Raw genomic sequence first — 17,994 nt, forward strand, 5'->3', positions numbered from 1 at the left:
AATTAAGCAACATACAAAAGTGAACCTAAGCCAAGCAATTTTAAAGATTGTGTTTGTAAAACATATTGATATATAGTTAATTGCTCTTTATTTTTACTAAATATGAATAATATTTACTTCTTCAAAAATACTTTTAAGTACTTGATCTTCGAATTAGATGTGTTTCAATACTATGCTGAAAATTTTAACATACGCTTAACTCATAACATTTTACAAATACAATTTTTTAGTCCTTGCTGTAATAAGAACCATAAGAACTCTAATGGTGAACTTGCCTTTTGCCAAATATTTCCTGTCTTCTTCTAGAAAAATCAACACAAATGTAAATTTTGTTTAGCACAAGCTAAGCAAAATAAATAGCCAATGTTTATTAGCTACAGCCTCTCGTAACCCAAGTAGTACCACAAGCTATCATTATTAGATTTTCTTTTGTTTGTAACTCAAATTAGTCAATAACAACTGCCCATAAGTTGATTACAACTTCCAGTGACAGCCTCTTAAATGTATTAAGTACTGTATTGGCGAGTATTACGTGCTGTATTGGTAAGTATTACGTACTGTATTGACAAGTATTATGTACTATATTGGCTAGTATTACATACCTACTGTATTGGCAAGTATTATGTACTGTATTGGCAAGTATTATGTACTGTATTGGCAAGTATTAGCGCTGGAATTACTGGGGGAGTCATTTCGAACTTCAAAATTTGAAAGACTGTGTTGAAAATTTTTTTTTCATATATTTTGAAGCTGTGCACAGAATTATGGGATCAGTATTGAAAATACTGAATTAATTTCAATCATGACATGTAAATATAGTATGATGAAAAATAATGAAATTATAATTTTCCACTAAATTAATTAATGAGAGTTTCTGAGTAGTGTTCATTTATTTCATATTAAATTATTTACTAGTTAAAAAAATTATAAATTAAACTGTCAATTTAAAATCTTAAAGGAAAAGCTCCTTAGACATCCAGTTACATAGGATAATGTTGAACGAAGACAGCCTGGACTGTTAGATGAGACGTAAAATAAAAGTGTATCTTGGTTATAAATTCATAGAGTTAATTTTAAACTTTGTAACGGTTTTTCTGTGGCCAAGCTCATGCATGAAATAATGTTTCCTCTTCATGTGAATCTCATGAAAATTTCATGTTTTAAATTTTGGATCTCGGGAACATTTTGCTTTATATTCTACGAGTGTTTGATGAGTTTACTTAGAAATTAATTTTGTGATTTAACTTATAACATTTTTTTTTAAAAAAGAGTTCTTTTTATAGTGTCATGGAAACTGAGAAACTTATTGATACATCTGAAATATTTTGTATATTAGTATTTTGTAGGATAAATCTGGCTCGTGTAAATTGTTAACTGTATATATTGCACAGTAATTATGATATTTTCTGCACTTGCATCACCATAATTTCTGTGAAATATTTAGGTAAGGTTTTGACAACTAAAGTTAACTACAAAGTACACTACATTGTTTTACCTTTTACGGTGCCATTAAATCATGTGAAAGTAAACATTTCTTGTGCATTGAGCTTCGAGAACGTTTTGTGAGACTTCACAAAGCGTACATTAACATTTTTGGTGTATTTTGTTAAAAATTGTGGAATTGAGACTATAAACATTGAACTTAAAATTTTATGCTTATTATGTTATTCTTGTGGAGCATATCATTCATTATTTTGGAACTTGACCCATTCAATGTATTGTAAACCAACCCAAGGAATTTCTGAATCTATTATGTGAATGTCGTCAGCTTTGTCTAAAGCTGATTTGGTTTGGTGACTGCCCCGGGCCCCGGGTGTTTTGGCCGCAGGAAGTGCTGAACTTACCGTTAGTACATGAATATTAAAGACAGTTAAACATAACTATTAAAATCTTTTGAAAATTACAACTTAATTAAGATTTAAGGATTACATATTACAGATATTTGAGAATTACATTATTTAAAAAGCATGCAGACTCCACTGCTCCAGTTAGGGTGGGCGCCGAAAGGGTTCGCGCAGTGCGACCGGACACATGAACACACGCACACACTCACACACGCACTTGTTGGCGAGAGGCTGTAACAGAGGGTGTCGTGGGAGGAGAGGGGGTCGACAGTGGCGTGAGGCACATTGGGCTTAGGGAGGTAATTTTTTTAAGAATTTAATATAAAATTAATCCTGAAACTTTTTTTAGCTTTTTAATTGTTTAGTAATTTGAGAACCTATGTATTCTTTAAAAATATTTAATAAATTATATACCTTGATTCTGTGTAGAGTAATTATTTTATAGAGTGTAATATTTGGTGTACTCTTTATCGTGTGAGTGGGGTCAAGGTGGCAGAGTGTTCAGATCACTCGTCTCCCACCAAGGTGATCCAGGGCTGGTTCCAGGTGGGGTCATGCCCGTACTTTGTGCAAGTAGAAATGTAGTTGAAGTTTCTTTGAACCAGTTCTCCCATTCCCCCCAACCATTTGTTCCATTAGCATTTCATCACCCTTAATGACTAGTGGTCTCGATGTTAACAACACTTTTAAGTCCAATCATAAGGTTTCCGTTTTATGCTTGTTTCAATTGGTTACTGATGGACATGCCTGGAAATTGGCAGTACTTTTAACTACTAATGTTTGTATTGTTTGTATACACAATTTCAAACATTCTCTAAACTTTTTTTTATTAAAAATGAATAGCAGTATTCCAACAATTCTACCAGGCAGTGAGTACATTCATTCCTTCAAAGTTTGCTGGCAGAGTTGTAAAGGCAGGTTAGCCCATTTGTATTCTCCATCTGTCGCTCAGCTGTGCTGCTGTGCCCACAATGGTTTCATTCCAGAGTGGCATCACACATGCTGGATCTCCTGTCTCGACAAGGAATACATGCCAACGGCCTTGTGCTGGAGGCACCGTTCACGAATCTTCGAGACGAGCTGCAGTTGCATCCCTTTGCAAATGTGAGTTCCCTTTTCAGCACCATTTGGTGACGTCTGGTTACTTGTGCGGTGTGTTTGTGTTTTTAAACATTGCAGGGCATGCACGGAAACATTGTACTTACCAAAGTTGTAACTATTAAAGAAATAAAAATTGCAGTGTTTTTCATGTATTTCAGTTTCATTATAGTTTTTATTAATTAAATATTATATTGTTCAGATACATTTTTTACTAGTCCTATGCTATTGTTTCCAGTGTTTTAAACTCTAGAGTTTTGCTAAAATAATTGCAGTCAAAAAATATATCTTTAAAAGAAACATATTATATATTGATTCAAAATTATGTTTATCTCTCTCACTATTAGTGTGTAATTTATGAGAATTTGAAGAACTTATACAGTCTGCTAGCATTAAAAAAAATTCCATATTTTTTTAAATTAAATTAAATATTCTTATCTTGATGTGTAATAAAAATGTTAGTGTTCTTGATAGTTAAAATTTTCCATTCAAAGTCTTTTCTGTAGTATGTGTCACAAATTGATGCATTATTTTAGTTTTAATAAATTAGTACAGTTAATTTATCACACAACACAATACTATGATAAATCTAAATTTCATATTTATAAACACACACACATGCACGTGCACACACACACATAAATACACAAACACACACACACGATAAGCATTACATGGATATCAACAATAATTTATCTACAAAATAAATAAGCCTAAAATGTTATTAAATTCTATTAACTTGATAATGATAAAAATAATTACAATTTTAAGTCTCTATATTTTAGTCAAAATACACATTTAATGATGTCCAGAAAAAGGTTTCAATAATTTTAAATCCTGCTTTTGCCACGACTATATCATAATAAAGCATGCACTTGTGCTCTTGACCATGTTACATTAAGCATAATTCCTGCCCCCTGTTACTAATAATGCTGAGTAGGTTTTATGTTAATGTTTTCTTAATGTTTCGTAATTAATTTATACTCATGTTTCTTCTATTATGTATAGGCATTTAAGGTTTTTTTTTTGTGCTTAAATATTATTTGTTATAAAATGGGTTAGGTTTTATAGAAATCTGAACGTAGTATATTTTATTATTAATTTTCACTATAATTTGCTTTGTCATTTAAAATTAACATGTGTATTAATTACATTTATCACATTTTAAAGCATATTCTGGGCAATAAGACTGTAACATTCTGGAAGGTTCTAGAAGGTTTAATAAATATAGTTTAAAAAACTAAAGAAACATGCTTTTAAAGATTATCAAACTAAAAAGTAAAAAATAATTTTAAAATTAAATTTATGACAATAGTATATAAGCAATACTAGTATAAATGAGAAAAAAGCTTGAGGCGCTTTGTGCCATATTTTTTGAATATTAAGCGCCCCATGCTTTTTTCTCATTTATACTAGTATTGCTTATATACTATTGTCATAAATTTAATTTTAAAATTATTTTTTACTTTTTAGTTTGATAATCTTTAAAAGCATGTTTCTTTAGTTTTTTAAACTATATTTATTTTTAACTTTTTAGTTTGATATTCTTTAAAAGCATGTTTTTTTAGTTTTTTAAACTATATTTATGTATAATTATCATAGGGAAATGAGTTACCGACACTACCTATTACCATCTGAGATAACTATTTGGAGTTGCAACGTCACAAAGAAATGGTAAAGTCTCTACGAATCATTTGCAGTTAGATGTATGGATATAATATTAGAATTTACCGGGGGGGGGAAAAAAAAAAAAACATTTTTTTTTCGGCGTGGCCGGGAGTAGAACCCACGATCGCTGAATCCGAAAGCTGACGTCACAGAAGTCGCGCGCCTTAGACCGCTCGGCTAACGAACGTAATGAAATGGGTGGGACATTTTACATTGATGAGTCACTCACTCTTAGTCGAAAGAGTTACAGACGGACAGACAGAGTTACAGACGGACAGACAAACATACAGGTGAAGCTAATATAAAGCATGTAAAAAGAAAGGAAGACATGGGTGCGACCCTCTGTCACCAGTAAGTTATTTTCACGCCTCCAATTAGGAGGAGTGCGAGGCTCCACCGCAATGAACTAGAATTTTTGCTGGGCGCTGCCTGGTCAGCCAATCAGAGCGAGCCTGAGGTGGTGTGATGTGTCTTCCCAGACTTCCAGAAAAAATGTTTTCCAGTATTTCTCCATATATGTTCATTTTTCTGGATCCTCTCCTGTGATTGGTTAGTTGACACGGGGTTGTTTCCCATTTGTTGTCACCTTTGTAAGAGAAGACAACTTTGTTGTTCTGTTAGTTGTTGCTCAATCGTCGCTGCGTGCTGCGGCGTCATCGGCACCTCACAAATATGAAGTGAAAAACAAACATAAAATAGTGTAAATCTACCACCATAGATAAACTGATTAGTAAGAACATTTTGCCCTCTCTCTATACACAATTAACATTTCAAGGAAATAATTTTGCATATGAAATAATAACAAACTACTAAATTCTCTTCTGTCATTGATAAAATAAACAAAATTTCTTCTGTACTACTTGTACTTATACTTGTCTACCTTAAAAGCTACTATTACTCAAACCATGTATGACAATAATTTATTTGGGCTTGTTTATATTTAACAGTCTAAGTAAGTATCCTCCAACTTTTTTATTGTGTTATCACAAACACAGGGTTGTGTGTTTACTTGTGTGAGAAGTGACATTCCTGTAAGTTGTGTCAATAGTCATTTGTTAATGGTAGTATGGCATTATTTGTGTTTCTTAAAGTTATGAGATAAATTTTAATGGATGTATGTTAACTTACTACACTTTTCAAACCCAATTTATAAAAAAAAAAAATTTTGTGTTGAAAATGGAAAAAATTTGAAAAGCTTTATATCAAATATTGTGTATGTCTAATCTTAATGTTGGTTAGAATAGTAAAAATAGTATTTCTCTAACTACTCTGTTTATGATAAACATTTTAATGTGGTTTAATGACATTCTTCTGATACAGATAGTGTGGTTTTATTCATTTGGCTATTTATAAAGAGGTTTCCTCCTAAAGCAGTTGTGCATTATGGTATTTTGTTGGTAGCTTTTCAGGCATTTGCCGTGGTTTGAATACTGCATTGTGGATCCCATTGGGTACAACCAATTGCTGTTTGAAAATGATAAACACCTGAAGAAAGTGCATTGCAGAATACTTATTCTGCATGCGGAAGACGATAGGATTATTCCCTTCAAATTAGGAAAAGCTGTAAGTACAATTCAACTTGTGTAGTTGTAATAGTAATTCTTTATAAATTACAGGATGTTTGGAAATTGCGGAGCATAAATTTAATGTGTAGCAGGGAATGCCAAACAAGCTTTTTTTTTTGTACAACGAATATGTATCCAGAACACAACCCTGCAAAGTTACACGCGCAATCATTAGCATCCCAATTAAAATTTAATGTTCATTAAGGCACTGTTCTATTGGCTAAGAGAATGCGCAATTACATTGCAGTATGCCCCGCTGGAAGCAGGCGATGAACTGAATACAGAGATTTAGAGTTAGCAATACAGTAGAACCCCGATTATCCGTGTTAATGAAGGGGACGAGAGAGTCGGATAATCGAAAATCGCGGTTAGCCGAGTCATGCTTGCCTCAAAGGTCATTAGACCACAGACAGCCATCTGTGGACATTCGGAGATTACATATATACACATTATTTGTGTGCGTATGCGTTGTTGACATAGAAGCGGACTGCTTAGTGCTTGGGCAGCAGTGGTTTTTAAGTCTTTCGTGTGCGGAGACGGCACGCGAGTCGTTGCACCGAGGTGTGTGACTAGCCGCCCGCCAGTCCGAGGGCCCAAGACAGCTGATAGCTGCCAAGGTCATGCATTCTTTTCATCGCCCGTAAGCGACGCTGCCACACTTAGCTCATTGCTCTGTTGTCAGTAACACCATCGGGCTGGTTATTGTTTTACAGAACGACTGCCTTCAAAATTCTTTTCGAGATAAGATTTTTCATACCAGTGCATTGAGACTTGATTTGATGGTTTTGAAACGGTGTCTCTGTCTCGTATAATTCACGGTGTTTTTATCCCCCTTTATTTATATGAATTTTAAATGTTAAGATTTTTTATTTTTAGCTTGCTAAACGTGGAATTAGTGCAAAAACGGCCTATTATGACTTAGTGTTGCAGATGGGTCGGAAATCTTATAACGACCACCTCTCTATAACGACCCTAATCTCGGGAACCGTGAGGGGTCGTTATATCTATTCTCCGTTCACTCTTAGCTGAGTTTTGAAATAAACAAACACCGTCGTAACACTGCGCCGCGTCAGCAAGTGATAGGCTGAATTTATCTTGCGTGCCAAGCACTAGTTGCAACACACACACTTCCGTACAGTCGGTGCTCATAAAATAACGGAGAAGTAATATAACAGGAAAATGGTTCTTCTGTCAAGCCTAGTTTTTTTAAAAAAATTTACGTCTGCTGTGATAAAATTACGCCACTTAATGGTACACCCTCCGACCTTTTCTGTTGAAACCATTCAAACAAACAAGTGTCCAATCTGCTCAATGTGGATTCTTTCATCGTCTTGTGTTTATTTAATCCACTTGAAGTGTCAGCCTATGAAGCAAACTGAAGGATTTTTTCGCGATTTTTTATGATGTCGCGCACTGTTGTTACCGACATTAAACTCAGTCGCAAGTTTGCAATCGTTTCTCCACTCTGAAATCATTCTATAATTTTTGTTTTGCTGTCGATGGACAGTACCACTCGCTTTCTTTTCTGTTCATTTGATGACATGATGAAATGTTGCGCTCAACACTTCCGCACAACACTACGGTATAATCCGTCGGAATGCAGATCACTGTTACAATACATAAAATTATCACCACCTTCACGCTTCAACAACGTACACTAATGGAATGGACTGTCTCCTTGCGCCGGGTAATCTCTGTGGCACGGCGCCGTGCTGCGCGCGGGAGTGTACAGTCCGGTTATGTGGACGTGGAATTACGCACCAGTGTATAATCTATTCACGTAACATGGAACACAAAAATATTATTTACATACGTATGTATGTACTAGTATTTTTTTTAAAACTTTCTGTGTATATAAACATAACTGAGTCAAAGTACTTTGACCAACATACATTTTGCAAAGTATTTTAACATTTACATACATTTTGAATCTTTGGTTATATGTAACTAAAAAATTGGACTTGATGGACATAAATCGCGGTTAATCCGCGAATCGGATGATCGAGTCGCGGATAATCGGGGTTCTACTGTATGTACTAGCAATCAGCAGTCTGGGGGGTTTATTCTAAGTTACGGGATATTCCATCGTAAGCTTTCAATATTGATTCTGACATACTGATCTCTTGCTTTTCAGAGCAAATCAGATTGACCAATAAGTGTTTCAATGCTATTCTAAGTGCACTTTTAGTACAACACAATGCACACAACACCTTATCAAATGCTCTGGTCCCCTTCGCACACGAAGCCCAAACTCACTCGTCACCCACCATTGCTCTCCAAGGGGTCACTCACCTCTTCACTTCACTGCTCTCGTAGGTTGGCCACCCTTTTATATGCCTTGCAAGACTCGCCCTGGAAAGGTCTCCTAGCCCTTCAAAGTGTCACATCTTCAAAGCCAACTTAACACTTAAATCTGCAAAAACAATTGTGTCCTAGTTTCGCCACTTCACACAATAGGGTTTTAGGTACCTGCAAAACCCGAGAGAGAGAGAGAGAGATAGAGAGATAGATAGAGAGAGATAGATAGAGAGAGATAGAGAGATAGAGAGATAGAGATGATAGAGAGAGATTGAGAGAGATAGAGTGAGTGAGAGAGATATAGAGTGAGAGAGATATAGAGTGAGAGAGAGAGAGAGAGTGAGAGAGAGAGTGAGAGCTAGAGTGAGAGATAGAGTGAGAGATAGAGTGAGAGATAGAGAGAGAGAGAGAGAGAGAGAGAGAGAGTGCCCTAATTTGGGGTCCATGTACCAGTAGTGGAAGGGGGAGGGAACGGCAGGGTGTCTACCGACCCTGGAAAACCTGGAAAACCTGGAAAAATCAGGGAATATTGTAATCAGGGAAAAATCAGGAAATTTTTGTTTGGCAGGTTGTAGTTGGCAATACGTTTTTTGTTTGTTGATCAGCTTGCATTGACGTAGCATCAAGTGTATCCCCTCCCATTTTTATTTTTGAATGGCAAATATCGAACAGTTCCCACGTCCATTTTCTTTTATTTACCATCAGATTCGGAAGTGGTGTCAAATCACGTGATACAAACTGATTCAAGCTGGTCTGTTATCATGCTGACATGACGTGCTGCAGCATGTGCTTCCCACGTTCGGATTATACCGACAGGTGCATTTCATTTTAAGTATTTATGGATGCCCTCAACGTAAACTGGACATTTTTGTTAGCTTTGAAAATACGTATCACAGACACTTTTGGCTTCATACGGTCCATGGTGCTTTCAAAACTGGAATTTCTGCTACACAATGGGACGTTGTTAGTTTTTTGAGGCACAGTTACTATTTGTTTAAGCATGTACCTGCAAGGAGGGCAGATTACATTATAATAACTGGAAAGGGACCTGGAGAAGATAATTGCTTGAGCTGTCAAAATAATTATCGCTGACAGCAAGGGCGGGAGCGCATCCTGTCGGTCTGTCACTGTGATTATCTACTCCAAAAACATGTCACAGCATTTCAGGATAGCATTTTTGTTATATCTTTCGTTTATAGCCTAATGTTTTCTACCTGATCCACACAAGGTTAAAGTATCCTTTAACCCAAGTCTTGTGTTTCAGCATAATTACCTTATTTTTACATAAGCCGTGTTCATGTATGGTTTTGATGCTCAAAATTGATCTCGGGGTATAGTTCGCACTAAGTTTCTTCTCATTTGTGCGCTGGGGTTTGTTCAAGGGGCAACCCCGTGTTCCTCCACTCCATTATATCAATACCGTATTTATTGAATGCAAGCAAACTCAAACTTTTGCACTCTACGAAAAATAAAAATAATATGATGCCGAATTCTAAACTACCGTGCACACTTGGCCGGATATGAGAACGCGTTAATTGTATTTTGCGAAAAGTGTATAAAATATTATATCCACGCAAAAGAATAACCTAATATCTTGTATTTATCCAAGTTGCATCATATACGGTAAAATGTAAACAAAACAAACCTGGTTTGTCCAGGTTAGCCAATATAGCTTCTACTATCTTCTCACGTAAGCGAATGCTTCCTTAACGAAGATCATACATTTCCCAGACTGTGAGATGTTTTGTTTTGTGTAAAGCTAAACACATATGTTAGCGGCTAACGAATTTATCTTACCATAGTTTATTTTGTGTAACTTCGTAAATAGCAAGAGAATAAGCAAATAATGATTTTGCAGGTACAAAATTAGTCTGCGCAGCGAGACTGGGAGTGTGCGGGCATGCATGACTATCATGCAGCTAGCATCTGTTATTGACGTCACAAGCTGCGACAGCGTTCCCAACGTAGTGGCATTCCACTGCTGATATTTATTCGCCCGCCAAGTTTAGTTGATTGTTTTCGTAACAGCCTGTATGTAGTATGTTGCAACATATTTCTGTCCAGAGTTTGAAAATGTCGAATAATACTTTGAGTGCTCGAGACCGAGCATATCATTATCAGAAACATGGGTTTTATTGTACTGACAATAGCACAGTGATGTGCAAATTTTGCAACTGTAAAGTTTCATGGGAAAGAAAAGATTCCATTGACAAACACCTAAATTCGGCTAAGCATGTGGCATCGGCAGCCGAAAAAAAAAAGAAAATTTGTAGTTGCAAACATCTATAGCTAAATGTCTGTTTTGTGTAACTGTTTTGGATTTAATTGGCTGTTATTATGCATATTAGTCTATTCCTAGTATACATGGATTGTTTATTAAATATGTAAACTATTATATGCAATAACTGCACAGTTTAGTCAACATTTAAAATACCGGTAAAATTTCCATTGCATAACGAAAATACCGACTTTAAACCACCACTTTTCTAATTTGAAAGTACCGCTTTTTGCATACTGAAAACACCGAAATTTTCCCGGCCCTAACTCCAGCCATTACTGGCACCTTGTAACAATACACCAGGTGAAATACAAAATATTTATAATAAACTTACATTTATATTAAACTAGCATGTAGCCTTCGCTATGGAATGCTACTTATAGAATACCCTCGCACCTCTCATTATATGTGAATGAGGTGAAATATCCATAGTGCTGTTACATAGTGACTCTATATACCTATGTTAGCTATTAAAACCTTTTTTATTTAAATTATCTGAGATCAGTCAGTATTTGAATGCCAGGCTACTTAATTCCATGTCTGCTTCTCCTTGTAGGTACGTCACTGCCCATCGTCATACGGCTGCCACTGTGGCGCTTCATTAGTTATGCCTCTGGTCTTTTTCATGGGTACACATCTGCTTATGCTGTTGGATTCACCACTGTTCCTCCTTATGTGTACACAACTGTTCTTCCTAGTTCTTCCTCGTTGGTACACCACTGCTGGTCCTTGTTGGTACACCACTACTTGTTCTTGTGCATCCATACTGTCCCTCTTGATATGTACGCCACTGTCCCTCCTCATGTATACAACACTGTTCATCCTACACTACTACATGTTCTCATGGGTACGCTACTGCTTTACCTTGTGGGTCCTTCACTGCTCCTCCTGATATGTATGCCACTGTCCCTCTTCATGTGTAACCCACTGTTTTTCATTTTGGGTACACCATTGCTTGTCTTTGTGGGGCCACCACTGTCCTTATATTGTAACAACCCAGATTACAACCTTCCCCATGCAATCCAGTAATAATAATTTGTTATGAATTTTTTTGTCAAATTTCAGGTTAGATGTAAATTTTTTCTTTTAAATGTTATTCGGTTCTTTCTTGTGGGTATGCTAATGCTTGTTTTCCTGGGTCTACCACTGTCCCTCCTCATGTTTACCCTACTGGTCCACCTCATGTGTATGCCACTGTTTTTCCTTGTGGGTACGCCAGTATCCCTCATGTCTATGCCATTATTCTTCCTCGGGGCTGTGCCACTGATGTGAGTTTGCCTCTGCCTTTACTTGGGTATGCTACTGCCACGCCTGTAAGTCCACCACTACCTGGCCTCATGAGAACTCCACTGTAACACTTCATTGATCTTACATTTAAGAATAACAGGAATAATTATAAATTAAAATATGCTATCTTGGATTAAACAATATAAGGATTTTAGAATATTTAACTTTTTGTACTACACATTTGCCTGTGTAAAGGCAGGGAGAATGCATTAATAATTTATACAAGAAAATACCACAGAGAGTATTAAAATATAGATTGCAGTTTCGATTAAGTTTGTAATAAAACAATGTTAATGGTCACACATGACTGCTGTAGAGAAAGGAATACAATGTTAAAATGAATTAAATATTCTGCATATAATATTTTACAATTGGAACAAACATTGCAAAGATGAACCAGCAAAGAGTTTGACCGTTGTTTCTCTACATGAAGACTTACACGGGAATATTGAGGGGTGTAAATAGATATTGATGGAACAAAATGTTTAGAAAATTACATTTTAATAATAATTAATTGAATTTTGAAAAAAAAAAGCTTCTAATTACAATTTTGCCCTCCCTTAAAGAACTTATTTATCAAATTTCACTGTTATAGGCCTCTTCTGCTCTTCGCAATGCAAAAACACACACATACACACACATGTGCACATGCACATGTGGAAACACAGACACTCTCTCCTTTATTATATAGATGCACTATGTCTGATTTAATTGATTGATTTTTTTCCTTCTAAAGCATTACTCACACTTGTTACAACAATATCACAGCACAATATCATAATTTCTCTTTTATTAGATTAGTATATATGATTTTTTTTTTAAATAAAACTATGTGCATCTCTTCTACCAACTTAGGAAAAATAATTGGGACAGTTGTAACAAAGAATTGGTAGATTTAAAATGTTTATAAATCATGCTCAGTAGTTAAACTCCTGCTTTATTAGCTTTGATATTATTATCTATACTAATATTATAAAGCTGAAGAGTTTGTTTGTTTGAACGCGCTAATCTCAGGAACCACTGGTCCGATTTGAAAAATTCTTTCAGTGTTGGATAGTACATTTATCGAGGAAGGCTATAGGCTATATTATATTATCAATAACATTAGGGATCCTTACTAAAAGTCAGATTTAGAATCAAATGCATTGGAGGGGGTTAGATACAACATGCAGTACACGTACGAAGTGTGTGACAATGCCGCAGGCGCTAGAAATTAACTTCTATTTCATTGTTAGTGCAGTCCTCATCACCGTTGAAATTTTGCGGGTACTTTAAATATCAAAAATTGCCCTTTTTTTCAAGTATATATATATTTTACAGACTTGAAACTTCACAGTAATGTTCCTTATGTTACGCAGGTTGACATTTTCCTAAAATTAGATCCCATGGGTGGTTAAAACCATGCAACAGTGGGTACTTTGCCTGCATGAGAACAGGATTTTGCATTGTTCATGCCTTCTGCGTCTCCATGGCAACGGGCATCACGTGGCAGTGACGTACCCACAAGGAAGGGCATGTATAATGAGCGGCGCAAGAGTGATCTGCCTGTAGACTGCCGTAGCGAAGTACGGGTACATCAGTTGTACGTTGCGTGCACAAGTCGGGAAACCATCGGTGCTATTCTTTTTCTCTCCGGTACATTATACAGCATTGTAATAAATTTTCACTGAATTTTTTTTATTTACCATAACTGTAAATGGGAGATGTGGCTTAATTTTTTTCCATTAGTATAGCCGTGCGAAGCCGGGTCGGGCAGCTAGTTTTTATAATAAAAGAAAACTTACTAACCACTTATTCACCCTCTTTGTGGTAAAATATATATAAAAAAATGGCAAAAATTAATTATACTCATTATTTAATTTTATTAGTGCTCAGTTTTGTACCATTCCTTTATTTGCTTTGGATATATATATATATATATATATATATATATATATATATAATGAAACAAATGTACCCATTTTACACCACCTTCATGGTTGAATTTAGAAAATTGTATAAAAATACAATTAGTAACTCTGTATGCATATTGTTCATTCTTAGTTTTTTACCTCTAGTTTTTGTGTATTCAGAAGTATGTTTTTTTTTCTTCTTTCTAAAATTAAATTTATATCTGTCACACACATCAGGGGTGGAATTTTGCAAAATTGTAAGAAAGGAGTGGGTAGTTTTGGTATGTTTAATATGGAGACATACTATATTTTTTATTGGGTGATTGATTTTGGAGATATGATTGATTAATTAATTATTTTAAAACCATATATACCTCCGTTTCATCCCCTGAGGAGAAGACATTTGAAATAATATTTAGATTAGTGTTAAGTTAACTAAATACCTTACTTACAAAAATAAGTATCAAAATCCTTTCAGTAGTTTTCGTGTGATGCTAGAACAAACAGTCACAAATTTTAAAAACTATGTTTTAATGTTCTTCATGATGTAGATAGCACTTTCCAATAGTTTTTTTTTTAAATTTAATAATTCCATCCAACGTACAGACATATTACCCCCAAAATTATTATTGTTAGTATAGATTTAATTTAATTACTAAACTAACTGCTTTGATGTTGTTTTGTGACAACCATTGTGCTGTACTCAGTTACCAAAAATGTGAATTTCATTTTAATACAGTTGGTAATATTTTTATTTTAAAATGTCAATGCACAAACAATAATTTTTTTTCTGTTTTGATTATAAGTTTAAGAATTATTATGTTTTGTAATCAGAAATCATGTATAGTTAGGTTTTTTATCATTATTTAAATAACAGTTGTTTATGCTTTTGAGAAGTATTTGTGCATTTGCAACATATTTTATGAACATAGTTCACTTTTATTCAATGCCTTTTAATAATTCTTATTTTTTGTTAACTGGTGGGGGACTAGCTGCACGCTGATGAGAGGGAATGATGCACTCACTCGGTGATGATGGTGACGGTGTTGCTAACTGTGAAGAGCTCCGCAGTGCGTGGACGCGGCTAGCCCTGGTGGCCAGTGAAGGTTTACTGCCCGAGCTCTGAGTCCCAGCGCGCCCTCGGAGCTGGCTCGCACGTAAACGTGCCGTGTGCTAAAGAAGTATGTCAGGCCATGTCTCGGGTGTGGTTGCGTGAATCCAGACAATCATTATCTTTTAATTCTTAATGCGGTGAACACACGAACTAACAATTACAAGTACCGTTGCAACAGAATGGAATGCGACTCGCTGGTGGTGGTGGCTGTTTGCCTCGCTGCCCTACGCTACTTCTGCGCCCCCCCCCCCCTCTGCACACACGTCTGTGAGGCAGCAAGAGGTCAGAACAGCCTGTGGGAGCAGAGGGAGCACCGACAGGTGTGGTCAGGTTATTTGCTTCAATGCAGGCTGATGCAATAGTTTTTCCAGTTTCGTAAGCATTATAGAGAAAGACAAATGTATTTGGTGCGTGGGAAAATAGATCACGCGATGTGTCTTGTAGCCGAAGTTGCAAAGCATCATGGTTAATTTTCACGGCCTAAAAGTGGTTTGTCATTTGTTGAAAGAATAAGCTGCTCTGTGATTGGTTGTTGATGGCATCACACGTGCAGTTGTTTATCCCATTGAACAAGAAGTGGGAGTTGTAGGTCACCATGTAGTCATTAATGGGACATATGCGGGAGTAGGTGTGTTGGGTGGCGAGTCACCAAATTTGGTATGTTAATGTAGCGAAAAGAAGAATTTCGCCCTATGGTCTAGGCCAAGCTGTTCAACGTTTTGCAAACATTATTTTCAATTAAATTTTGATAACCACAGGCAGCAGTGAAGGCCTTGAGTGGAACCTTTTAGTAAATTGGTGGCCACGCCGAACAGACAATGGTCTCTGACATTTTTACCATGCATCTCTAGCAATCACAGGGTTTCATCAACAAACTATAATTAAATAGTGCCCAAGTGATAAACAGATTTGTTTGAAGTTTGTGAAGCTTAAGTTTTGTTTTATTGAGGTAAATGGTACTGTGTCGTAAAATGGTGGCCAATTTCAGTTTTTAATAAAGGCAAAAATAAATCTACAAACTTTATTCATTGATTATTTTATTTATAAAAAACCATTTTCAAAATAAACGACCTTAACCTCAAAAATGCATATTATATGGAACTTAAATTATTCTCGGTGCCAAGCATATCTCTTCAAGAGTTTTGTGTATCTATGTATCTAGACCATTCATGAGCTAGTCGGAGGTGTGGGTTGCAAACTGGTGTGCTAGCTTTGCAATGACATGGCCAGATTCAGCTGAGATTTTTGAATCTCGTCAACTGTTTCAAGAAGGAAGTTACCTAATTTTCATTGCAAGAAGTTTTAAAGTCTCTCAAATAATAACTAAAATCGAGTTAGTGTAAATCCCATTAGTGACTACTAACTTTGTTAGCAATATAGGGTATATAAGTATAATATTAATAATTTATAGGGTTTTGTTTCACACTCTCATTATAGATTTTGCAATAATTCCTTGTTTTGCATATTTCAGCTGTTTAACAAACTCTCTTTGGAACACCCCACTGGTGTGAAGCTAGTTCAGTTCGATAAGAAGAATGGGTTAGGACACAAGTGGATTTGTCGGGCGCCAGAGCTGCCTGCTGTGTTGAAGTGAGTTGCCATTTTGATACCTTTTTGAGTACAGTGCGCCTCACTCAGTACTGCATGAAGCTACTTTTTATTTCTTCTGAAGTTTAAAATATGGGCTTTATTATTATGGTGATGAACAATTTCAAGAACAGATAACCATTTTGATAATGGATCGAGGTGTCTCGGGGTGAGGCATGGGACTCGCACTCCAAAGCACCTGGGTTCAAGTTCCAGTCCGGTCATCCTGATTTTGGTTTTCCACAGGTTTGATCGCTCAGGCGTGGTTCTCTACCTAGGCCGGTTACTTCCCCAGTAGCCCCGTTTTGAATTATGATATCTCTAATGACCTTGCCTGTGGCGAGATGTTAAGCTCAGTTTAAAAGATAGTTATTTAAAACAAAATCAGTTGGTTTTGTACTGCATGTTATTAATTTTGGGACTGTTTTTTTTTTTTTTTTTTTTCATTTTTGAATTTATTCTTTAAATAATATTTTTAAAAATGAAGTCATACAATATTGTGTACAGTAGTGTATCTTCATACGATATGTATAGGTCCAGAAAATGTCAGATTATTTATTGTGAACATATCTTAGAGAAACCGAGTGTAATAAAGCTCAACCAAATGAATTGCACCAGATTTTACATGTTTCATATCATTGGTTCAAATCTTTCAAAGATTCCTCAATTTTGTGGTAGTTTTTTAATGCTACAATAAGTTGTACAACACCCTACACTACTAAGTGCAACCACATCATTTAACTATTTCATTTATTAAAGTTTCTTAATTATTTTGGCTCTTTCAACCAAATTTGTTGTTTTACTTTATTAAGCTAACTAATCAATTGTTAGTTTTACATTTAGCAATTATTAGTAGTTAATGTTTTTTTAAGTTGAGACATGTGGAAACAGATTCGAACAAACCTTAAAAATCATCACTGTTTAAGTATATAATGTAGATACTGTACAGTAAAAGAAAATATATTTTTCACAAATTAGTTAAGTGTATTAATTTACTCACAATAGTGACTGTTTTGTCACAGATGATACAAACCATTATGACAATTTAAAAAATAAACAGCAATAATAAATTTATTTTTTTATTTTTTTAAATTTCAAATGGAGATAGATCTGAATATGGTTTGATGCAGGAATCAAATATGATATTATTATGTTAACAATTTTCAAGTCCTAACATGAAAATAAAATTACGGTATGACATGATAACCAAACAATATCAAACATTTATACATTGGGACTGGCAAGTGTTGCACTGCAGACACACTACTGTACGTTTGAATATCTTGGAGGTGTTGGTGCTTTACATATTACAGTGTTTCCAGTGCTTTGATGTTAATATTGAAAATATAAGTTTATGGTTTAC

The 17,994-nt window shown here is 35.4% G+C and overlaps 1 protein-coding gene across 5 annotated transcripts in view; it reads left to right on the forward strand.

The window, feature by feature from the left end:
* The window catches only part of LOC134527358 (lysophosphatidylserine lipase ABHD12), a 77,630-nt gene that overhangs the window by 46,156 nt on the left and 13,480 nt on the right, over window positions 1-17,994 (forward strand). For all 5 annotated transcript variants that reach the window (XM_063359974.1, XM_063359975.1, XM_063359977.1 and 2 more), the window contains exons 7-9: window positions 2,831-2,948; window positions 6,012-6,173; window positions 16,516-16,634. In XM_063359974.1, coding sequence (XP_063216044.1) covers window positions 2,831-2,948; window positions 6,012-6,173; window positions 16,516-16,634 — 399 coding nt within the window. The remainder of the gene's footprint in view (window positions 1-2,830; window positions 2,949-6,011; window positions 6,174-16,515; window positions 16,635-17,994) is intronic.

The sequence above is a fragment of the Bacillus rossius genome, chromosome 1 (genome assembly GCF_032445375.1).
Source record: "Bacillus rossius redtenbacheri isolate Brsri chromosome 1, Brsri_v3, whole genome shotgun sequence".
Taxonomy (NCBI): domain Eukaryota; kingdom Metazoa; phylum Arthropoda; class Insecta; order Phasmatodea; family Bacillidae; genus Bacillus; species Bacillus rossius.